Source organism: Ahaetulla prasina, chromosome 6 (assembly GCF_028640845.1).
Source record: "Ahaetulla prasina isolate Xishuangbanna chromosome 6, ASM2864084v1, whole genome shotgun sequence".
NCBI lineage: Eukaryota > Metazoa > Chordata > Lepidosauria > Squamata > Colubridae > Ahaetulla > Ahaetulla prasina.
The window spans coordinates 8,226,701-8,252,124 of record NC_080544.1 but is presented as its reverse complement, the minus strand read 5'-3'; the positions used below and the strand labels follow the sequence as shown (position 1 = coordinate 8,252,124).

Genomic DNA, 25,424 nt, shown 5'->3' with positions numbered 1-25,424 from the left:
ATCTGCTGATGAAATTGTTCACATTTATCATACATTTCTCAATATATTATTTCAGAAAATGAAAAAAATCTAGAATACAAACTTGATTTTTAAGTATTGTTGGACTGTTATTCTTTGGTCCTTCTTCTGAGCTAGCAGAAGTTTAAGGGGGAAAAACAACCTAAGTACAGCAACAGATAAGCTGCTAGCAATTCATTCTTTTTATCCATTCTTTATATATATATATGTGTGTGTGTGCTTCCAGAAAGACAATTAACATATAACCATGCAACTTACTTTTGCAACCCATCCCAAGATCACTAAATACTTGACCTTTAGTTCAACTCTCAGCTTTCTATCTAGATCTTCATCTAAATTAAGAAGTCAGCTTCTTTTAATAACTCACCAGGCTTGGGCTTTGAGGCTCGTTTTTCATCTTCTGAACTGTCACTAGAAGTCTCACTGTTGCTCTTCTTTACGGGCTTGGTTTTAACCGGAAGTGGCTGAGCAGTGTTGTTTTTACCGTGTGGAGGTTTCTTCAGCTTACCCTTATAAACAGAACAAAATGAAAACTAAAATTGTTCCAACGTTAGTCTAACAAACACCATTTTCAAGATGAATCCTCATTCAGTCAGAGACTGCTTATATATACAAATGCCAAACCAAAGGCAGGGGAAGCTGTTAAGATATCATTGCACAGGGTGCGATTAGGGATCAGCAGTTCCCCAATGCCTAAGAGTGTTTTCAGAGTTCTTCCTCACTTGTTGCTGAAATTAACCTTTGGTTAATCGTAACCATTTCCTCTCCCTGCCTGCTTAATTTTAGAATCCATTAAGTAGATACCTCACTTTCTTGGGCAATATTCTCTATTAACTGTGTCCACAGACCATGATTAACTGCTGATGGAAACTCAAAGTACTGCCTAAGATATTTAGGATCAATATTGTTAACAGTATCTTTGAGAAATGTTTGGCTAGGATGATGAGCATTTTATGAAAAGCAACCGTAAAGCATATTAAGGTTTAGAGCAGGGGTCTCCAACCTTGGTCCCTTTAAGACTTGTGGACTTCCACTCCCAGAGTTCCTCAGCCAGCTTTGCTGGCTGAGGGACTCTGGGAGTGGAAGTCCACAAGTCTTAAAGGGACCAAGGTTGGAGACCCCTGATTTAGAGTATTAGAAGCCCATTTAGTAGGACCAAATTTTTAAAATTAATTGGAAACGGGGGCGTGGCCATGACCGTGGTGGGGTAAGGACCTTTCCTTCACTTCACAGGGCTTATTAATGAAGATTTATGAGAATTTATGCCGTTTGGAATGCACTGTTATGGATGAAAGTTAATAAATCATGAACTGAAAGTGTTAACAGCCCAGCAGATTGAATTTAAAACTGGTAGGTCATCTGAAACGGCTTGAATTAAGGAGTTTCTACAGCGTGGGTTGACCGAGCCGGCAGACAAGATAAGTTGGAATAAATTGCTGTGTTTTGTTTTTCCAAAATTAACTATCTTGTTCTGTGTTAAAAAAAATTTTTCTATTGCTGAGGCTAAGGAGTGAATATTAAGGACTGAATTTGATAATGAGAAGAATTTTTTTTTTTTGAGCCTTCCGGAAGTTCAGCCAAGAAGAATTTAATTGAAGAGAAGAGAAACTGACTTTTATTGGATTGTTTGGCAGTAAGAGGATTTTACTGAGCTAATTTTTTCTTTATTTTTTTTTTCTCTGGAGAGCAAATTAATAGCTTGTTTATATTACTAAAGAAAAAAAGGATTTTGCTTCGTTTAAGTTGGTTTGTCTTCCTTTCTGCTTTGCTGACGTAGAGGAAAAATGGCGCTGATTAATGTTAGCTGTGAAGTTTGTGTTTCTTTGTGGAGTATCCTTGAACTTGAGAGATAACAGTGCAAATAACCCGCTTCGCTTCAATTAAAAGACAGTCGTCCTTTGATCTTCACTAAGACCCTCTGTAAAATTGGTTTGGAATCCTAGTTTGGGAAATTTTTTGGTTTTTTTCAAAATGACTCAACAACTTTCAGAAACGCAGCAACTTGCTGCAGCTTTAAATAAAATTGGGGAAAAAATAGCAGGACTATCAGAGCATATAGATAATTTGACATTGAAACTGACATCTGAAATGCAGAATTTAAAGCAAGAGATGAATGAAAACTTTGCAAAACAAAAAGAGGAAATGATAATGATTAAAGATGAAATGGAGCAGATGCATGTGCATGAGGCAAAAGTAGATCGGCAAATTGGTAAAATATTTTATAAAAATGAGCAGCAAGATAAGAGAATCTGTCTTTTGGAAGAAGAGATGAGGAAATATAATTTGGTTATCAGAGGAATCTCAGAAAAGGAGGATAAATTGAAACAGCGGGTTCTGAAATGGATTAATGATTTGGATACGCAACTTACGTTCACAATAGCAGACCTGGCAAGTGTTTTTAGAATTGGATATAGAAGGCAAAATGGTTCTAACAGGAATGTGCTTGTCAGGTTCGCAAATCTTGGTGATAAGTTGGAAGTTATGGCCAAGGTGAGAGAGTTGGGAGATGCTTTGAAGTTTGAAGGGAAGACTATTCAAGTCTTCCCGGATATATCAAGAGAAGAAAGGGCATGGAGATTTTTTTTAAAACCAATCACAAAAGTTTTGAGAGATAATGGAATTAAATACAATTGAGGCCACCACAACAATTGAAATTTTTTATAAAGGAAGGATGCGTACAATCACCCCAGATATAGATGCATTATTATATTTACGGAGCTTGGACTGATTGAGATGGAGGATTTAATGGAGATAAAAGATCAAATGCTTCAGATGGGTGGAACATACGGAAACATCAATCCCAGAAGAAGAAAAAGGGGCTATTGGAGGCAAGACTCCAAAGGGTTAAAGAGGAAAGAAATATCACCTGTGTTGGTTGAACAGAAGAAGAGTCGTGAGGATACAGTAGAGAAGAAGCAGATAAGAGTCTTGGAAAATATGAAGCTGAATGCGGTCATCGCTATCTTTTTTTTGAGTGATGAATTTAAATAGACAGCCGAAGAAGTGGCCGGGCATTGGCACGTCCCTCTCCCCATTCTCTTTATAGAGGCGAAACCGATGAGGATGTGGGGAAGAAGATTGTTTGTACTTTATTGTTTGTTTTGTTTTTGTTTTTTTCTGTTTTCTTATTGTTGTTTATATGTTAAATATGGTAGTTTAATGTCGGTGGTGGGCACAGAAAGGAAGATCGGGATAGGATTAAAAATTTATATTTTAAATGGGAGTTATAAAAATAATGTCATGGAATGTGAAGGGTACAGGAATCAGATTAAAAGAAGAAGATTGGAGTTTAAGATTAAAAGGATTTACCAGACATTTTATTTTTACAAGAAACCCATCAGAAATCTGAAGATTCAAATAGAATGTATATAAAAGGTATGCAAATATATGAAAAGCATTTGGAACTTCAAAAGCTAGAGGAGTTGCAACACTGATATCAGATAGGGTGTACTTTGAAAACATAAGGTAATTTTGGATGAAGATGGAAGATATGTAATAATTGTTGGAAATCTTAATGAGGAAAAAGTGACACTTGTTAATTTATATTTACGAATGAAAAACAAAGAGAATTTCTTGAAAAATAACAAAATTTTGGAGAATGAAAGTGTAGGAAAGTAATTGTGGCTGGGGATTTTAATTTAATCAGAGATAAAATAGATAGTACTAATCCCACCCGCTGTGGAGGAGCAAATAAAATGGGGATTTTAAATATGTGGATGCTTGAAGCGGCGTGGTTGATGTGTGGAGAGAGGTTAAAGGAATTGAGAGAGTATACACTTTTTCTCTAAGATATATAATACATATTCTAGAATTGATTATATTTTTCTTTCTAAAGATTTGTTGAATAATGTGGATAAGGTAGATGTAGAATTTTTAAAGATTCTGATCATGCAGAAGTTATGGTGGACTTAGATTTTAATTTTGAGAAAAAGAAGCTATTGGAGATATGACGAGAAATTGTATAAAATGAAAAGGATAAAAATGGATACTTAAAAATTGGAGGAAAGTTGGAGATTAAATGATAACGGGAGGTTAAATTTGAAATTGTTTGGGATGCGATGAAAGCGGTGTTTAGAGGAGAGTATTAAATTATCAAGTAGGAAATATAAAAATTATAAAATTAAAATGGAAAGAGATAAAAATCAGATTAAAGAATTGGAAAATCAATTTTGCTTACTAAAGAAAAAAATTCTTCAGGAGCTTAATATGTTAAGAAATAAAATGATAGAAGAAGATACAGAGTTAGTAAAAGAAATTTGAGATTTTTAAATAGGAATTTTTGAATTTAGTAATAGAAATTCTAAATTATTGGCAAAGATGGCGAAAGATAAAAGAGAGAAGAGTGAAATTGGAGTTTTGATAGATGATAGAGGTATAAGATGTTATAAAAAATTAGAGAAATGTGAAGAGGTTAGAAATTTTTTTCAGAATCTATATTCAAAGAAACCAATTAATCGGGAAAATTGCAAAGCTATTTAGAAAAGTATGTGGTGAAAATTGATCAAACATATAAGGAATTGATGGAAGAAGATATAACACAAGATGAGATTAATGGAATAATACAAAATTAAAATTAGGAAAGCTCCAGGTGAGGATGGATTACCTGTTGAGTTTTATAAAGAATTTAAAGAATTAATAATACCAAGATTGCAAAAATTATTCAATGGAATATTACATGGTGGGAAGTACCTTCGTCATGGAATAGAACGGTGATATCCCTAATTCCTAAACCAGATAAAGATTTAGAAAGGATTGAGTCCTATCGGCCCATTTCTTTAATTAATCAGGATGCAAAGATATTTACTGCTATTATAAGTAATAGATTAAATAGATTTATAGATAGATATATAAGTTATAATCAAGTAGGTTTTGTGAAGGGTAGATACATGAGTGATATTGTTAGAAGAGTATTAAATATTATAGATGTAGCTGAATATAATGGTGATAAAATTGGTATAGTATCATTGGATATTTTTAAAGCTTTTGATTCTGTACAATGGGAAACAATTAAAGTAATTGTGGAGGCTTTAGGCTTTGGTAATAAGTTTATACATGTTATTTCAAAATTGTACCAAAAGAGCAGTGCAAGAGTGAAGGTGAATGGAATATTAACTGAAGAGATAAAATTAGAAGCTGGTACGAGACAAGGATGTCCCTGTCCCCAACATTATTTTTATTGGCTATGGAAATATTGACAAAATGATAGAAAAGATGAAGAATTAGAAGGATATAAGGGTATAAGATAAATTTGTATGGATGATACTTTAATTATTTTGAAAATGTAGAGAAAGATCTGAAAAGATATATAAGCATTTGATAGAATTTGAGGAAATGACAGGATTGAAAGTAAATTGGTCAAAGTCAGAATTATTGATGGATAGTAATGGTAATGAGTCTGAGAATATGCAAGAGCAATTTGGGATAAGGATTAAAACACATTGAAATATTTGGGTATAGTGCTTTCACTTAAGGTTAAAGAATTGAAAAAACTTAATTATGATGTGGTGATTAACGAAATTGAGAAGAAGATAGATAAATATAAAATTTTAAAGTTGTCTTGGTTTGGTAGAATTGCAATGTGTAAGATGATGTTGCTGCCCAAGTTCAACTTTTATTCGAGATGCTACCACTAAATTTGACAGAGAAAGATATTGAAGGATATCAGAAAAACTGGATAAATTTTGCAATGGTGACAAAAGACCTAGATTAGTGAAGAAAATGTGGTATCAAAATCAAAAGGAAGGTGGATTAGGAATCCCCAAATTATTTAATTATTACTGTGCGTATGGTATCCGGATAGTGGTAAAAATACTTAAAGGTGAAGATAACTATTGGAGAGATTTAGAGTTAAGGGATATAGAGAAATTTGGATCAAGGTGGTTTTTAGATAAAGCAAATTTAAAATGTGTAAGTAGAAGTTATTGGTTAAAGGGATTAAGTAAAATGTGGAACAAATTTGTTAAAATTTTAATTCCGGATATAATCTTATTGGTGGAGACAACTGAATTTGGCCGATTAAAATAATATAAAACGTAATGAAGTGATTAAAGAGGAAAATATAGAAATTATTAGAGATTGGATAAAAGTTATGGAAATGAAAGGAGGAATAAAGAAATTATTGAAAATTAGGGTTAAGTTGGTTTGAAAAATACAGATAGAAAATGGACAAAAAACTAAAGGAAAATTATTCGATAAATAGATGTGAAACTGAATTTGAATATTTAGTATCTCGGATTATGAAAGATGAAATTGGGCTAAAGGGACTCGTTAGTAGGGTTTATAAGATTATAAATTCTGATGAAAAATTACAAAGAGTGATGAGGACAAATTGGGAAAAAGATCTTAATATTGAAATACCAGAGTCAGATTGGAATGTGAATTGGAAGAGTAGAATTATGAGAACTTTATCTATAAGGATTAAAATAATATAAAACGTAATGAAGTGATTAAAGAGGAAAATATAGAAATTATTAGAGATTGGATAAAAGTTATGGAAATGAAAGGAGGAATAAAGAAATTATTGAAAATTAGGGTTAAGTTGGTTTGAAAAATACAGATAGAAAATGGACAAAAAAACTAAAGGAAAATTATTCGATAAATAGATGTGAAACTGAATTTGAATATTTAGTATCTCGGATTATGAAAGATGAAATCGGGCTAAAGGGACTCGTTAGTAGGGTTTATAAGATTATAAATTCTGATGAAAAATTACAAAGAGTGATGAGGACAAATTGGGAAAAAGATCTTAATATTGAAATACCAGAGTCAGATTGGAATGTGAATTGGAAGAGTAGAATTATGAGAACTTTATCTATAAGGATTAAAATAATATAAAACGAATGAAGTGATTAAAGAGGAAAATATAGAAATTATTAGAGATTGGATAAAAGTTATGGAAATGAAAGGAGGAATAAAGAAATTATTGAAAATTAGGGTTAAGTTGGTTTGAAAAATACAGATAGAAAATGGACAAAAAACTAAAGGAAAATTATTCGATAAATAGATGTGAAACTGAATTTGGCGATTAAAATAATATAAAACGAATGAAGTGATTAAAGAGGAAAATATAGAAATTTGGATCAAGGTGGTTTTAGATAAAGCAAATTTAAAATGTGTAAGTAGAAGTTATTGGTTAAAGGGATATAGAAATTTGGATCAAGGTGGTTTTAGATAAAGCAAATTTAAAATGTGTAAGTAGAAGTTATTGGTTAAAGGGATATAGAAATTATTAGAGATTGGATAAAAGTTATGGAAATGAAAGGAGGAATAAAGAAATTATTGAAAATTAGGGTTAAGTTGGTTTGAAAAATACAGATAGAAAATGGACAAAAAACTAAAGGAAAATTATTCGATAAATAGATGTGAAACTGAATTTGAATATGTAGTATCGCGGATAATGAAAGATGAAATTGGGCTAAAGGGACTCGTTAGTAGGGTTTATAAGATTATAAATTCTGATGAAAAATTACAAAGAGTGATGAGGACAAATTGGGAAAAAGATCTTAATATTGAAATACCAGAGTCAGATTGGAATGTGAATTGGAAGAGTAGAATTATGAGAACTTTATCTATAAGGATTAAAGAGCACACATTCTCAGATCAAACATGTCCTATTAAACAAAAGTAACAGAACATTTTGTTATTCTGGTTTTGCCCAGTAAGTCTTCATATCCTTTTATACATGCAGGAACACACATTATAGAGGAACACTATACACAAATTACTTACTAGGTTTTCTGTATGTGTGAAAATTAGGGAGGTTTTATGTATATATTAAATTTATTGACACTGCAATTTCAAATAATTCTTGGCAGTTTATATACTCTACAAGTTTTCTGAAGAGAAAGATATTTAGTTTTCTATTTTCGTCAAAAATAAATAATTACTATTTAACTATCATACCAAAGATTCATAACTTACTTTGACAGGCCGATTGTCTTCAGAGCTGGAATCCTCACTACTGCTCGACTCATCACTGCTGCTACTACTCTCTGCCTTGCCATTGGTAGTTTTGGACATCAGCTTGGTAGGTTTTGCTGCCAATTGTGATTAAAATGTTTCCATTAAATTGAAACATCAGATAACTAGATATGTAGCTTTAAATTTTTACCTCTTTTTACATCTTTGTAATGTATCTTTACAAAAATATTTCCCAAAACAACATCCAAACTTACTTGGCAACACGTGAAACCAACCAAAGTTCAAAGGAAATTAGTCAATTTTCTATACTTAAAAATATGAATCATTAGCACTGTAAAACACTAATTCAACTTATTAAGCACCAGGAATAAGCAACAGTAAGAACTTTGCTCTTGTATATTACATGGATTCATGTATTGAGCAGGAACTGAACTTAAAAATGAAACAAAACTAAATGATCCCTTCCAAATTTATCTTTTATTTATTTATTTTATTTATTTATTAATCATATTTATATACCGCCCTATCTCCCGAAGGACTCAGGGCGGTTCACAGGCATTTAAAAACATATAAATATAAATACAGAATAAAAACAATTAAGAAACTTATTTTAAAGCCCGTTAATTAAAATATACAAATAAAACCCAATTAAAACCCATGAATTTAAAACCTAGCTCAGTCCTGCACAATTAAATAAGTATGTTTTAAGCCCAGCGGAAGGTCCAAGTCAGCTGGCGAGTCCGGGGAAGTTCGTTCCAAAGGGTGGAGCCCCACAGAGAAGGCCTTGCCCTGGGCGCCGCCAGACGACATTGCCTTGCTGACGGCACTGAGAGACCTCTCTGTGAGAGCGCACGGGTCGGTGAGAGGTATTCGGTAGCAGTAGGCGGTCCCGTAGTAACCCGCCCAATGCCATGGAGCGCTTTAAAGGTGGTCACAAGACAGATTGCGCACCGAAGGCCACAGGTAGCCAGTGCAGTCTGCGCAGGATGGGTGTTATACGGGAGCCACGAGGGCTCCATCTATCACCCGCGCGCGTTCTGGACTAACTGCAGCCTCCGGATGCCCTTCAAGGGGAGCCCCATGTAGAGAGCATTGCAGTAATCCAGGCGAGGGCGTCACAGTGCGTGAGTGACCGTGCATAGGGCATCCCGGTCCAGAAAGGGGCGCAACTGGCGTACCAGGCGAACCTGGTAGAACGCTCTCCTGGAGACGGCCGTCAAATGGTCTTCTAGAGACAGCCGTTCGTCCAGGAGGACGCCTAAGTTGCGGACCCTTTCCATCGGGGCCAATGACTCGCCATTTAATTATTCCATTTCAACCCAAGGGCATTGCTGTTTCTCTAGATGTGCAGCAAGCCTGAGTCACAAGCAGCTTATATTATCCTGTTTTTCCCTCCGTCTTAAGATTTCTTCAACACGTTTCAATATCAGAACACGACTAAATTTTCTTTTATAAAATCTATAAAACGGGAACAGAAAAATATCTATAAAAATACATTCATGTCTCCTCTATTCCCTTCATACATCACTTGAATTACCATATTTTTCGGAGTATAAGAGGCACCGGAGTATAAGACACAGCTTAGTTTTTGGGGAGGAAAATAGGGGGGAAAAAATCTGCCTACCAGGTGTTCATCTGCTAGCGTCCTTAATCTGGTCAGCTTCAGCACATTAATTTGCTGGTTTGCTGCGCAAGGATAAAAACCAGCTTCTAGAGCACAACTGATCTTTGGAGAGAGAAAGCAATGAGAAAAGTAGGCAAAGCATGGAGATCGCTTCACTCGCTAGTGCCTCGTTAGGGCTGAAAAGACGCACCCAAATTTTCAGCCTCTTTTAGGGGGAAAAAAGTGTGTCTTATACTCCGAAAAATACGGTACTCACAGACTTATAGCTTGAAGTTAGTTGTTACCTGATGCAGAAGCCCGTTTTATGGCTTTTTGAGCTCCTTCTGACTTCAGTGGTTGGTGCTTTGGAGTTTCATCTTCTGAGCTGCTTGAATCCGAACTTGAACTCTTAGATGTCTTCTGGGACTTGGTTTTTTGAATGGTTGTTTGGAGAGCTATTCTCTTCTATCAAGATAGGTCAGTATCAGTGTCAAAAAATACAGTGTCATTAAGATGGATCTAGGTTCAACAGCAGATGGGTGTAGCTTGTTCAAAACTATCATTCTTCTCACTCAGCACCTATCATTTTAAGAGAGCTGTGTTATTGAAAGAGGCACCTAACTATTCCCGAATATTATTCTCTGTAGTTTTAGATATCAGATAAGCTTATTACCAGACAGTTTCAAGAAATCCAAGTTTCTCTAGCACATCTGCAACATAAAGGGTGATTTACCACAGAACATTTCTTATACGTGTTTAGATAACAGAATGTAAATGCCATCTGATGAGCCTTACTGTTGGTTTCAAACTTATTCACTCCTCTAAAATTTGAGGGTATAATAAACGTCTCTTGAAGTATCTGAGTATAACAGGAAAGTGAGGGGTACCCAACTTTGTTGGCTTCATAGTATTTTCTATCCTAACAGCAACTGTCAAAACTAAGAATCAGAATAAAATCTCTGAGCCAGCTTAGAGTATGTACTTCAAGAAATAGACAATAAAATATCTAGGTGCACTGTTTGCTGTACCAGGATTGGTGAGGTACAGTACTTTATTGCATCAACTTATTTTAAAGTACAGAAACTAGACCAAACAGCAGCTAATTTTTACTTTTATGATTTCATTGTCAGGATTTGTGAATATATCTTATTTGATTCTATGTTCTGAATTTATATTACTTCCTCTGGATGAGTTTTTAAATGTGGTCACTGATGATAAACAAACGCCACAGGTTTTCTCTGTGGAAGAGATATTGAGAAAATTAAAAACAAACCTTTGCTGGCTTCTTCCCTTCTTGTTCAGAATCTGTGGAGTCACTGCTCTCAGCACTGCTGCTCTCAGAACTGCCTGAAGTTGCCTTTAGTTGTACCGGGGACACAGTCACTGGTTTTGCAGCTAGAATTTAAAATAATAATAACATCAATAAATCATATTGATATTGAAAATCAAAGATCAGCTTCTATATTTTATGACAGTGAACAGCTAAGATTTTATAAATCATAAAAGTAAATCTAAAGAACTGCTCAGCTCTAAAGAGTCTGGAAAGTTTAGAAAAAAGACAAAATAAAATTTCAGTATAAATCCCAGCACCCACTAATCTAAATCAAGAATACACTACAATATACAGTATGTTCCATCCAACAATGGCAGATGAATATATAAAAAATTGGTATAGCAAAGAAAACAGCCATCAATTAAGTACAAGATATTAAAGATGTGAAGAAAAGAGGGTCAGATTTGAAGCTATATTTTGCTGCTTGTTGTTTAATTTGGATGGGTAAGACTGGGTGTTGTTAGAGGCTATTGGATTTAAAAAGGTAAAGGTTCCCCTCGCACATATGTGCTAGTCGTTCCCGACTCTAGGGGGCAGTGCCCATCTCCGTTTCAAAGCCGAAGAGCCAGCGCTGTCCGAAGACGTCTCCGTGGTCATGTGGCCGGCATAACTCAACGCCAAAGGCGCACGGAACGCTGTTCCCTTCCCACCAAAGGTGGTCCCTATTTTTTCTACTTGCATTTTAACATGCTTTCGAAACTGCTAGGTTGGCAGAAGCTGGGACAAGTCACGAGAGCTCACCCCATTACACGGCAGCACTAGGGATTCGAACCACTGAGCTGCCGACCTTTCGATCGACAAGCTCAACGTCCTAGCCCCTGAGCCACCGTGTCCCTATCTATTGGATTTAGGAAGTCACAATTTGAGATTTGGGTGGCCTAGATATTTATGATATGATAAAGTTTAAGTAAATGTAGATTTTAAAAACCATTATGTCAGGTGGGCTATTCTTAAGAGCATGGAACAAATATAAATTTAGATTCTACTCAGAAAGATGTTTGACTTTGAACAAAATAATATGGAGGTTGAATTACATGCTAATGATTAGCATGTAATTGTTAAAATGTATACCTTTTTTCGGAGACATGAGACAGAAGTGAAATAATGTATGATAAATTGTATACATGATGGGCCTCTGTGGCTCAGACTGGGGGCCTCTGTGGCTCAGACTGGTAAGACAGTCTGTTATTAACAGCAGCTGCTTGCAATTACTGCAGGTTCAAGCCCCACCAGGCCCAAGGTTGACTCAGCCTTCCATCCTTTATAAGGTAGGTAAAATGAGGACCCAGATTGTTGGGGGCAATAAAAGTTGACTTTGTATATAATATACAAATGGATGAAGATTATTGCTAACATAGTGTAAGCCACCCTGAGTCTTCGGAGAAGGGCGGGATATAAATGCAAATTAAAAAACAACAACACTGTCTATAGCCATGATGGCGAACCTGTGGCACATGTGCCGGAAGCCCGTTGCTCTTTTGGGTTCCAGCAAGCACATGACCGCCAGCTAGCTGGTCTTCACGCGCACCAAAAACCAGTGTTATTGGTGACCAGCGGATAAAATGACGAAACCAGTTAAAAGGCACATCGCTGGGAACTGCTCTTCCGGTTTCCGGTGCTCCTGCGCACATGCTCCCATTTTGGCCCTGAGTGCTGAAAAGGTTCGCCAACACTGGTCTATAGTATGCAGATGGTCCAATAGGAAAATGTGCGTTTGAAAGGATTGACGGCTACATTATGTTACAATCTTAAAGAGAATTTTTATAAAATGACGTATCATTAGTTTTTGTCAGCAGAGAAATTATCTAGACTGTATAAAGATATTTTGAATCTTTACTGGAAATATAAATAATGTGAAGCAACGTTTTGTCATGCTTTTTGGAAATATTAAAAAGCTAAAGAATCTTGGATACAAATACATATATTAATTCAGAAGATTTTAAAGATTAAAATACAATTGAAACCAGAGTCTTTTCTTTAGGGACTAATGGATATGCAACTAGAAAAAAATGGGTGTATTTTGTTTGTATGAGATGTAATTGCAGCAAGCAGCACCGTATACTCAAGAGTGGAAAAGTTCAATTAACACTTATCAGTAGAATGGTTGGTGAGGATGAAGGAACTTGTAGACATGGTTAAATTAATTTTTCCTAAAGAAAAAACCTCTACATTTATGACTGACCAGAAATCCTTTTTGTATAAAATGGAAAAAATACAGATGATTTGTGGTTTTAATGATTAGAAAAAAATGAATAGAAAGGAGTGAGCTTTCTTTTGTAATCACAGAGTAAAAGATAATTTTGTAATTGTATTTATATTTGCTGCAAAGGAAATAAAAAATTCTATTTGTTTGTTTCTTTCTGAACTTTTGCCTAAATCGTTTTTCCCATACTTCATTACTTTTTGTTAGTTTTTATGTTCTTTGTAAAACTTTTAATAAAAGATATAAGCAGGAAGCAGCAGGTGAAGCTAAGCAAGATCACATCAAATACCTGTACAATTAGCACAGGGGCCCCCCAAGGCTGTGTGCTCTCCCCACTTCTCTTCTCTCTGTATATCAATGACTGCATCTCCAATGATCCATCTGTTAAGCTACTGAAGTTCGCAGATGACACAACAGTGATCGGTCTCATGCGAGACAATGACAAATCCGCATATGAGCGAGAGGGTGGGGACTAGCCTTGTGGTGCAACCAAAACAATCTGGAACTGAACACACTCAAAACCGTAGAAATGGTGGTAGACTTTAGGAGAAACCCTTCCATACTTCCACCTCTCACAATACTTGACAACACAGTATCAACAGTAGAAACCTTCTAAATTGTGGGTTCAATCATAGCCCAAGATCTCTTATGGACATCTAACATCAAAACATCATTAAAAAGGACAACAAAGAATGTTCTTTCTGCCAACTCAGTAAGCTCAAACTGCCCAACGAGCTGCTGATCCAATTCTACAGAGGAATTATTGAGACTGTCATTTGCACCTCTATAACTGTCTCGTTCGCTTCTGCAACCCAACAAGAAAAACACAGACTTCAGACGATAATTAGAACTGCAGAAAAATAATTGCGACCAACCTGCCTTCCATTGAGGACCTGTATACTGCGAATCAAGAAGAGGGCCGTGAAAATATTTGCAGATCCCTCGCATCCTGGACATAAACTGTTTCAACTCCTACCCTCAAAATGACGCTATAGAGCACTGCACACCAGAACAACTAGACACAAGAACAGTTTTTTCCCGAAGGCCATCACTCTGCTAAACAAATAATTCTCTCAACACTGTCAGACTATTTACTGAATCTGCACTACTATTAATCGTTTCATAGTTCCCATCACCAATCTCTTTCCACTTATGACTGTATGACTATAACTTGTTGCTGGCAATCCTTATGATTTATATTGATATATTGATCATCAATTGTGTTGTAAATGTTGTACCTTGATGAGCGTATCTTTTCTTTTATGTACACTGAGAGCATATGCACCAAGACAAATTCCTTGTGTGTCCAATCACACTTGGCCAATAAAATTCTATTCTATTCTATTCTAAAAATACAGGACCATATAAACATAAGTTATAATCAAAATACATAAAGTAGAAAGAGTAAAAACAGCAGCTTAACTTTATCAGAGAAAACCCAGTTACTATTACTCTGATTTGAAGCCAGTGTACTTTAGCAAGTATCCATTCTGCTACGAATACTTGGACTTCAGTAAAGCATTTGATAAAGTAGACTATAACCTACTACTAGATAAAGTAGAAAAAGTGGGTTAGGCAGCACCACCACCAGATGGATTCGTAACTGACTGACCAACTGCACTCAACGTGTAGTCCTCAATGGAACTACATCCACATGGAGGGAAGTATGCAGTGGAGTACCCCAAGGCTCTGTTTTAGGCCCAGTACTCTTCAACATCTTCATCAATGACTTGGACAAGAGGATAGATGGGGAACTCATCAAACTTGCAGATGACACCAAGCTGGCAGGAATAGCCAACACTCCAGAAGATAGGCTCAAATTACAGAAAGATCTTGACAGACTTGAACATTGGGCGCTATCTAACAAAATGAAATTCAACAGTGAAAAAAGTAAGGTTCTACATTTAGGCCAAAAAATCAAAATGCACAGGTACCGTATATGTGGTACCTTGCTCAATAGTAGTAACTGTGAGAGGGATCTTGGAGTCCTAGTGGACAACCATTTAGATATGAGCCAGCAGTGTGCAGCAGCTGCCAAAAAAGCCAACACAGTTCTGGGCTGCATAAACAGAGGGATAGAATCAAGATCACGTGAAGTGTTAATACCACTTTATAATGCCTTGGTAAGGCCACATTTGGAATACTGCATTCAGTTTTGGTCGCCACGATGTAAAAAAAGATGTTGAGACTCTAGAAAGAGTGCAGAGAAGAGCAACCAAGATGATTAGGGGACTGGAGGCTAAAACATATGAACAGTGAAAAGAAGGACCAGGGGAGACATGATAGCAGTGTTCCAATATCTCAGGGTTGCCACAAAGAAGAGGGAGTCAAGGTATTCTCCAAAGCACCTGAGGGTAGAACAAGAAGCAATGGGTGGAAACTCATCAAGGAAAGAAGCAACTTAGAACTAAGGAGAAATTTCCTGACAGTTAGAACAATCAATAAGTGGAACGACTTGCCTGCAGAAGTTGTGAATGCTCCAACAGTGGAAATTTGTAAGAAAATGTTGGCTAGCCATTTGTCTGAAATGGTGTAGAGTTTCCTGCCTGGCAGGGGGTTGGACTAGAAGACCTCCAAGGTCCCTTCCAACTCTCTTATTATGTTATGTTATGAATAAGTTCACCTTAACTTCTCCACTAACAGCAGTCTAGTCTTCGTGAAGGACTGCAAACAAGGTATGGATCTTGGCTGAAGCTTCTTTCAGAGACAAACGCTGTAGCAAGTGCTGTTTTGTTCCTGAACAAGTTCAGCCAGGAGTTCCCCAAACTGAGGAGACCACGTGGCGATATCCTCCAGATACAGGAGGGAATACCTAATTTATCATGAAATGGATGTTTTATACCTATGGAGGAAGACACCCAGAACTCATTCCTTATGAAGATGGCTTTTGGGTTTACACTGTCTTTCATTTTGAACTAGAGTTTTTCTAGTATTTGTCAGTCAATTGACACAGGCAGGGAGGGGCTCTTTAAAGCGTCCTAAGAGCCAGAATAGAAATAGTTTTGTCCTATCTTTTTTTTTTTTGACACATTATATACAAGCACATATAATGAAAGAAAACAATAGGACAGGAACGGTAGGCACTTTTGTGCACTTATGCACGCCCCTTATAGTCCTCTTAGGAATGGGGTGAGGTCAATAGTAGACAGTTTTTGGTTAAAGCTTTGGGGATTTTGAGAAGAGACCACAGAGTCAGGTAGTGAGTTCCAAGCGTTAACAACTCTGTTTCTGAAGTCATATTTTCTGCAATCAAGATTGAAGCGGTTCACATTAAGTTTAAATCTGTTGTGTGCTCGTGTATTGTTGTGGTTGAAGCTGAAGTATTCTTCGACAGGAAGGACATTGCAATAGATGATTCTGTGTGTTAAACACAGGTCTTGTCGGAGTCGGCGGAGTTCTAAGTTTTCTAATCCCAGGATTTCAAGCTGGTGGCATAAGGTATTTTGTTGTTTACAGAGGAGCGGAGAACTCTTCTTGTAAAATATTTCTGGACTCATTCAATTGTATTAATGTCAGAGATGTGGTATGGGTTCCAGACAGGTGAGCTGTATTCAAGAATGGGTCTAGCAAATGTTTTGTATGCTCTGGTTAGTAGTGTGGTGTTTTTGGAAAAGAAGCTACGCATAATTAGGTTTACAACTCTTAGAGCCTTTTTTGCTATGTAGTTGCAATGGGCTTTGGCACTTAGATCATTTGATATGAAAACTCCAAGGTCTTAAACAGGGTGGGGGTCATCAGTAAGGTAATGTCCATCAGGCTTGTACTTAGTGTTTCATTATTTTTTTCCAATGTGTAAGACTGAGCATTTGCTGGTTGAGATTTGGAATGTGCAATGCGCACTATCAGTGCAATGGAAGAGTCAAAGCAGCTAAAAACACCTCCAATCACAGGATGAAACATGGAGCTTGTTTCGAATTCCCAGTATTTCCTATGGCAGGAAATTATATATTTCAAATTCGTTGTCACGTTACAACTCACTGAAAAAATCCAGTGGAATATTCTAAATGGTGTTTTGTTTTTTTTTGTTTCAAGCTCTGAACAAAACTTTTTATAATTTTCATTTTGTACATGCTCTTAAGACCACTATGCTGCACAAATCTTCTCAGTGTGGAACCATTTTGCTTTCTCCTATCGACAGTGGTAGAAAGGTATGTAGAAATCCCCACACCATGTATTCTATAAGACAGGGGTCTCCAACTTTGGTCCCTTTAAGACTTGTGGACTTCAACTCCCAGAGTCCCTCAGCCAGCAAAGCTGGCTGAGGAACTCTGGGAGTTGAAGTCCACAAGTCTTAAAGGGACCAAGGTTGGAGACCCCTGCTATAAGAAATTGGATTATTCTCAAGACATGCTGCTCTTCCTGCAAGCATTTTACCAGGTTTCATTAAAATCATTAACATTCCTGCAAGCATTTTATAACTAGGTTTCATTAATATGTGGGTGGGGGCAGGGAGTGGAATTTCCTGGATATTTTAATATGGTAGCTTATTCTAACAGCCTTTTTTTTTATTTGCATTTATATCCCGCCCTTCTCCGAAGACTCAGGGCGGCTTACACTATGTTAGCAATAGTCTTCATCCTATTTGTATATTATATACAAAGTCAACTTATTGCCCCCAACAATCTGGGTCCCCATTTTACCTACCTTACAAAGGATGGAAGGCTGAGTCAACCTTGGGCCTGGTGGGACTAAAACCTGCAGTAATTGCAGGCAGCTGTGTTAATAACAGACTGTCTTACCAGTCTGAGCCACAGAGGCCTTGCCTTCCTTAATAGCTTTTTAGGGTAAGGGTTCTTTTGCTGCAACCACTTAACCTAATAAAAGAACCTATCATTTCAACCAAATGGAGTCGAGGGTTTTTATTTCTTAAGGGTTCTGAGCTGGAAAAGACCTGACATGGAGCTTATCTAAATAGGTCTGCTAATGACGGCTTCTCAAAGTATCATACATCAAGAAATTCTCTTGCATTCCTAGATCTGGTTTCAATCTAAGATAACTACAGTTTCTCAACTGAAACTGTGGTTGAATTTGGGTGTTCTAAAATAAATACGTTTGGATGCATTCTGGCAATTGGAAGACTTGATAACAACGCCTTCATAGTGGTAAACAAGTATCTGCTATCTTACTCCTGAAACATCATTCTCTGAGTCAAAAGGGGAATAAAATCGTGAGACATTTTATCAGTAATATAACAAACCACTTTGAAAAAGCATGAAATATTACACTAGGCATAAACCCGCAAGCCTCACCTTGTTTTTTGACTGGAGGGATTTCATTGTCACTGGAACTTTTGTATCTAGATGATTCTTTCTTTGCCTTCTTCACAGGAGACCCATTTGCAAATGCTTGCTGTTTTTTGGCAATAGGTGATCTGAATGGATGGGTGAGTGAGAAAGTATAAGAATCACTATTCCATATTAAGTTTTGGAATGTTCAGGAGAAATACGATTGTAGCCAGTGTGTGAAGATAAACACAGCTGGGCATATCCAATGATTGAAAAAGATCATCTTATGCTCCAATATAGAAAATGGGGGAAAATGAAAACGTTCATCTAAATATTCATAAAGATTAAACTAGTCAAGAAGCTGTGATTATGTTTATAGCCTTTTTATCACAATTTGTAGTTAAAAACAATCCCAAAGGGCCCATTTGAAACATTCATAATGCCTGCAGACATAATGTAGTTACTGCTGGTATCTTATTAACTTATACACCAGAACCTTATTAACCTGCACACCAGAACAACTAGACACAAGAACAGTTTCTTCCGGAACACCATCCCTCTGCTAAACAAATAATTCCCTCAACACTGTCAAACTAGTTATTAAATCTGCATTACTATTAATCTTCTCATCGTTCCCATCATCCATCTCCTTCCACTTATGACTGATGACTGTAACTTTGTTGCTTATGATTTACACTGATATTGTTTCCTTATTTGTACCCTATGACTATCATTAAGTGTTGTACCTTATGATTCTTGACAAATGTATCTTTTCTTTTATGTACACTGAGAGCATATGCACCAAGACAAGTTCCTTGTGTGTCCAATCACACTTGGCCAATAAAAAATTCTATTCTATTCTATTCTATTCTATTCTATTCTATTCTATTCTATTGACCTATACAATGAATATTTCTTGGAAAAACAAAGTTTATTAATATTAAAGGAGTATAGAATAATTTAGTATAAAAATAAAACTACTAATAAATTTGCCCACAACCTTAATTTTACTTTTTTATATAGTATAAATGAAGCTTGTCTCATTTATTTACAAATATATGTGGTGTGCAAAGGGGTATATGAGAGATGCAGATTGGGGGGAATAGACTGTTCTGTCCTCCCTCGCCTCCGTCCGAGTGATGACTTAATTAGCTGGCACTATCAGCTTTGGCAGCAGAATAGCCAGCATCTGCCAAGAACCTCCGTTATCTTCCATGACGCTGGTGAGTCACCTAGAAACAAACTTCAGCTCTTAATCAGTGGATTTGCCTATTACAAAGAGACACAGCAGCTCTCGCTGCCTTTTATATCCTGTGGGGTGTGGCTCCATGACTCAGCACTTCCTGAGCCTGCCCTACCCCTGCTTCTGTTGTTCCCTCCTCTCCTGCCTACGAAACCTTGTGTTCAACCAAGCCCGACTGCCGTCAGCTGGGTCTGCAGGCGTGGCCTGGGGGGGGAAGAGTCAGGGGACAGAGGCCTCGTTATCTCCTCCACCTGGCCTGCCTCTGGCTCCTGGAGCTGAGCCAGGGAAGCTGGTGTTCCCGAGGTAAGTCCTGATGGCCCTTCCCCCTCACTGTTCAAGTCACTTTCTGGCAGGAGGCCTAGCTCGGGGGGCGCAGACACAACACAGACAATGGTATGTATGAAAGGTGTAGTGGATGAAAGGTGGGTGAGAGTGCAGTGAGGGTCGGAGGAGTGCTGTGAGTGTGCAAAAGGGCCAACATGATTGTTAGGAAATTTGTTATTGCCCAACTGGTTGGCCAGGAAATATATAAACCAACATTGTATGTTTGTAGCTAAAAGTACTATGTAGCTTTAAAAACTTTGTTGCATCATCATGCATCCTGATTGGCTGAGCTCTGTAGCCAATGTACTTAAGAAAGCCTGAATTATGGTTTGTGTGGACACTACACCATTGTTACCAGCTAATATGCTGTAACTCTATATTTGAGCTCTATGCATGATCATGGCTATTGACTGCTTCTTTAATATTTACTGACTGTTTTGTATTGAACTTTGTTCCTGAATGAAACTAAAGAAGATCTGGTTTGTTGTGTTTTCTACGATTGGTAAGAAGACTTGATATTTAAAAAATATCCCTGGACTGACTTTATATGTGTATGACCTGGATTGTTTTTGGACTATAATTTTGCTTTTTCCCTAAAAGTAAAATATTATCAAAACCCAGTTTGTTTGTGTATTAACTATTATTATCCACAATCATTCTCAGTCGCTTTTGTGTGTAATCTCAAAGGGTACTCTGCTCAATAGTCCACAACATAGGTTGTGAGACAAGATTACCCTTAACAATGATGAGGCACAGAGGGGCTGGGAAGATGGTGTATGGGTGGGAGGGGACTTACTCAAAAACTTGTAACTTTACTGGCTGGCTTCCCCCCTGACTTTCTAAGGAAGGTTACAAATGTGATTCTAGGGTGCTATGTCGTAAGTTCAAACTGGTTGCCAAACCAAGGCATGACCACAGGAGTGCTGGGATGGCTGGAACTCTGAGATTTCTCCTAATCACCATTTGTTCAGTGCTGTTATATAACCTTAGTCACTGGACGAACAGTCATGGGATAAGCATAACAAATGCATTTTACTCAACTACAAAGATGTATGAAACGTTTTGAAAATAGAGCACACCTTGCCCTTGCCTAGACAATTGTTTTGTTTGGACCCAGAACCCACATTTTTTTTTTGTGTCCAGATATGTGTTGCAGAGGCAGCAATACCAAGATAGTGACAGCATATTGAGAAAAGAAGCTGGGATAATCAAGGTAGATAGATAGATAGATAGTATAATTTAAGTCCGCCAGGCTGAAAGTTGCCCAGGTTGGAGACCTCTGCTCTGGAGGACCCATCTGGACTTTGTTGTAATCAAAACCCGAAGAGCCATAGAATTCCAAATTTTGGTTCAACCACAATCCCGTTAAATCCCAAGCCACAATTATGTTCCGTGTTCTGCTAATTTTTATTCTATGTATCTGCTTACTGTGCAGTGATCTTGCCCCAACTGTGGCAGCCATATAGGATACATACAGTTGGGGCAACATCACTGTATTCACTGCCAATTGTAAAATGACCTGGGTAAATCACACTTGAATTTTTTTCTATTAGAAATAAGTATTAGAACCAATGCCACACTATCTTCTGGGATTGGTGATAAACTGTTGCCAACTTCCAGCCACCACAAACAGAAGGACCCTGAAGGCTGCAAAGTTTGCAGGTTGCTCATCCCTAATTTAGACTCCCAGCCTTTTCACTAGTTTCACATACATCCACAGCAGAAAGACTTAAAGCTGATGGCAAATCACTAAAAAATAAGCTAGCTGGCTAAATTGTTTAAAACAGAAATATATAATCTTTTCCCTGAAGAGAAGCTACTTACTTTAGCCAATAATTGAAGATATCAAGGAGAGAAGCAGCATTTGGATCTTGCTCAGTCTACAAAAGAATCATGAAGAAAATGAAAACTGGGAAAAAAATTAAGATAAATAATATTGTTGACAATGATTGAAAAGTTCAGCTTAGAGATAAATATAACAATCCTGTCATCTTGCAAACATCCTATATCATGAGTACAGAGCTGTTATATAAAGCATTCTCCCCACAAATACAGATGGTCCTCAACGTACAACAGTTCACTTAGTGACTGTTACAGCAAAGTTACAACGGCTGTGAAAAGTGACTTATGACCATTTTTTCACACTTATGACCATTGTGGCATTCCCCATGGTCACAGGATTTACATTTAGATGCTTGAGAACTGACTCACATTTATGACGGTTGCAGTGTCCTGGGGTCATGTAATCACCTTTTGCAATCTTCTGACAAGCAAAGCCAAGGGCCAAGCCAGATTCACTTAACGACCATTTTTCTAATTTAACAACTGCAATGATTGACTTAACAAATGTGGCAAGAAAAGTAAAATGGAGCAAAACTCACAAATTTCTCACCTAGCAACAGAAATTTTGCACTCAATTGTGGTTGTTGAGGACTAGCTGTAGTGCATTTAACAATGAAACAATTCAGGTACTTGAAGGCCACCAGTTTTTCAAGCACTGATAAATGTTTTTAAAGAGACCACAATACAATTTGTTTGGTTTACTAAACTAAAAGCATCAGAAAAACTAGTTTGTCATTATTGGTAATATTACTGGTAGAAAGAAATTATATCTAGCAAGGTAACACTTAAAACTTTATTTGAAGAAATAAGATTACTTCTAGGTTTTCTACTTAAATTAAGTTTTAAAAGTAAAGATTTATCTATTTAGTGCAGGGGTCTCCAACCTTGGTCCCTTTAAGACTCGTGGACTTCAACTCCCAGAGCCCCTCAGCCAGCAAAGCTGGCTGAGGAACTCTGGGAGTTGAAGTCCACCTGGAGTGGGAGGAATGGAGATTTTGCAGTATCCTTCCCTGGAGCATGGAGGAATGGAGTTTTATAGTATTCTTCCCCTGGAGCATGGAGGAATGGAGATTTTATAGTATCCATCCCTGGAGTGGGAGGAATGGAGATTTTATAGTATTCTTCCCCTGGAGTGGGAGGAATGGAGTTTTATAGTATCCTTCCTGGGTGGGAGGAATGGGCCTTTCATAGTATCCTTCCTGGAGTGGGAGGAATGATTTTACACTATCCTTCCTGGAGTGGGAGGAATGGAGATATGGCAGTATCCTTCCCCTGCAGTGGGGAGGAATGGGCCTTTATAGTATCCATCCCTGGAGTGGGAGGAATGGGATTTTACAGTAACCTTCCTGGAGTGGGAGGAATGGGGATTTTGCAGTATCCTTCCCTGGAGTGGGGTGGGAATGGAGATTTTATAATATCCTTCCCTGGAGTGGAGGAATGGAGATTTTATAGTATTCTTCCCTGGGTGGGAGGAATGGGATTTTGCAATATCCTTCCCCTGGAGCGTGGAGGGAATGGAGTTTTTATAGTATCCTTCCCCTGGAGTGGGGAGGGAATGGGGATTTCGCAGTATCCTTCCCCTGGAGCGTGGAGGGAATGGAGTTTTTATAGTATTCTTCCCCTGGAGTGGGGAGAGAATGGGGATTTTGCAGTATCCTTCCCCTGGAGTGGGGAGGAAATGGGATTTCGCAGTATCCTTCCCCTGGAGTGGGGAGGGAATGGGGATTTCGCAGTATCCTTCCCCTGGAGTGGGGTGGGAATGGGGATTTCGCAGTATCCTTCCCCCTGGAGTGGGATGGGAATGGGGATTTCGCAGTATCCTTCTCCTGGAGTGGGGAGGGAATGGGGATTTCATAGTATCCTTCCCCTGGAGTGGGAAGGGAATGGGGATTTTGCAATATCCTTCCCCTGGAGCATGGAGGGAATGGAGTTTTTATAGTATCCTTCCCCTGGAGTGGGGAGGGAATGGGGATTTCGCAGTATCCTTCCCCTGGAGCGTGGAGGGAATGGAGTTTTTATAGTATTCTTCCCCTGGAGTGGGGAGAGAATGGGGATTTTGCAGTATCCTTCCCCTGGAGTGGGGAGGGAATGGGGATTTCACAGTATCCTTCCCCTGGAGTGGGGTGGGAATGGGGATTTCGCAGTATCCTTCCCCCTGGAGTGGGATGGGAATGGGGATTTCGCAGTATCCTTCTCCTGGAGTGGGAGGAATGGGATTTCATAGTATCCTTCCTGGGTGGGAAGGAATGGGGATTTGCAATATCCTTCCCCTGGAGCATGGAGGGAATGGAGTTTTTATAGTATCCTTCCCCTGGAGTGGGGAGGGAATGGGGATTTCGCAGTATCCTTCCCCTGGAGCGTGGAGGGAATGGGGTTTTTATAGTATTCTTCCCCTGGAGTGGGAGAGAATGGGATTTTGCAGTATCCTCCCCCTGGAGTGGGGAGGGAATGGGGATTTCACAGTATCCTTCCCCTGGAGTGGGGTGGGAATGGGGATTTCGCAGTATCCTTCCCCCTGGAGTGGGATGGGAATGGGGATTTCGCAGTATCCTTCTCCTGGAGTGGGGAGGGAATGGGGATTTCATAGTATCCTTCCTGGGTGGGGAGGAATGGGGATTTACACTATCCTTCCCTGGAGCATGGAGGAATGGAGTTTTATAGTATCCTTCCTGGAGTGGGAGGAATGGGCCTTTCATAGTATCCTTCCTGGGCGTGGAGGAATGGAGTTTTATAGTATCCTTCCTGGAGTGGGAGGAATGGGGATTTTGCAGTATCCTTCCCTGGGTGGGAGGAATGGGGATTTCGCAATATCCTTCCCCTGGAGTGGGGAGGGAATGGGGATTTTGCAGTATCCTTCCCCTGGAGTGGGGAGGGAATGGGGATTTTGCAGTATCCTTACTCTGGAGTGGGGAGGGAATGGGGCTTTTGCAGTATCCTTCCCATGCCACGCCCACCAATCGACGCCACGCCCACAGAACCGGTAGTAAAAAACCCTGACCCCCCCACTCTAAATCCTGAGAAATCCCGCCCCCCTCCCCAAAGTATCCAATCGTTGAGCAGCTGCGCTTCTTTTAACCGCCACGCGCGCCCGCGCTTTTCCCCTCAGGTTCCCCCTCAGCTTCCCTCAAGGCTGAAGATCGACCTCGCCTCAGAGGCTGCGCTGCCCGCACGCTCCGAGAGCCGCCCAGGCCTCCCTCAGGCGCTGCGGCGGGGATTCCCTGCCCTTCCAGGCCCCTCCCCGGGCCTCACCACTCCGGCCGCTTTCCGGAAAGCCCGCGCCGCCCCGTCGAAGTGGTTCTCCCGCAGGAAAGCCAGCACCAGCGGGAAGAGGTCGCTCGGCACCGCGCGGCCCGACGCCATCTTTGAGCCGGAAGAGGCGGGTTCGCCGGGCCGGAAGCTCGGCGGGAGGAGAAACCGTAGAGATAGGAAAAGATGTAGAGCGGCCGATTCTACGTTCAAGTCCTTTTCTGCGCGCTGCAGCGAGAGCGGCCTCTTGCGGGAGGGGGAAAAACCTGCAGCAGCTTCGGAGGGAAAGAAACGCGGCTTTTGAAACCTGCTGGGAATATAATGGTGGGAAGGGAGGGGAAAGCTGTTGTTGGGGGTCAGTCTATAACAGGGGTCTCCAACCTTGGTCCCTTTAAGACTTGTGGACTTCAACTCCCAGAGTCCCTCAGCCAGCAAAGCTGGCTGAGGAACTCTGGGAGTTGAAGTCC

The 25,424-nt window shown here is 38.8% G+C and overlaps 1 protein-coding gene across 1 annotated transcript in view; it reads right to left on the bottom strand.

The window, feature by feature from the left end:
* The window catches only part of NOLC1 (nucleolar and coiled-body phosphoprotein 1), a 39,686-nt gene extending 14,569 nt beyond the window's left edge, over positions 1 to 25,117 (bottom strand). The window contains exons 1-7 of the mRNA XM_058188851.1: positions 24,961 to 25,117; positions 21,694 to 21,749; positions 18,327 to 18,448; positions 10,815 to 10,936; positions 9,847 to 10,006; positions 7,939 to 8,054; positions 386 to 527 (exon numbers count right to left, since the gene is read on the bottom strand). Coding sequence (XP_058044834.1) covers positions 386 to 527; positions 7,939 to 8,054; positions 9,847 to 10,006; positions 10,815 to 10,936; positions 18,327 to 18,448; positions 21,694 to 21,749; positions 24,961 to 25,071 — 829 coding nt within the window. The 5' untranslated portion in view covers positions 25,072 to 25,117. The remainder of the gene's footprint in view (positions 1 to 385; positions 528 to 7,938; positions 8,055 to 9,846; positions 10,007 to 10,814; positions 10,937 to 18,326; positions 18,449 to 21,693; positions 21,750 to 24,960) is intronic.
* Between the last annotated feature and the right edge of the window lie 307 nt (positions 25,118 to 25,424).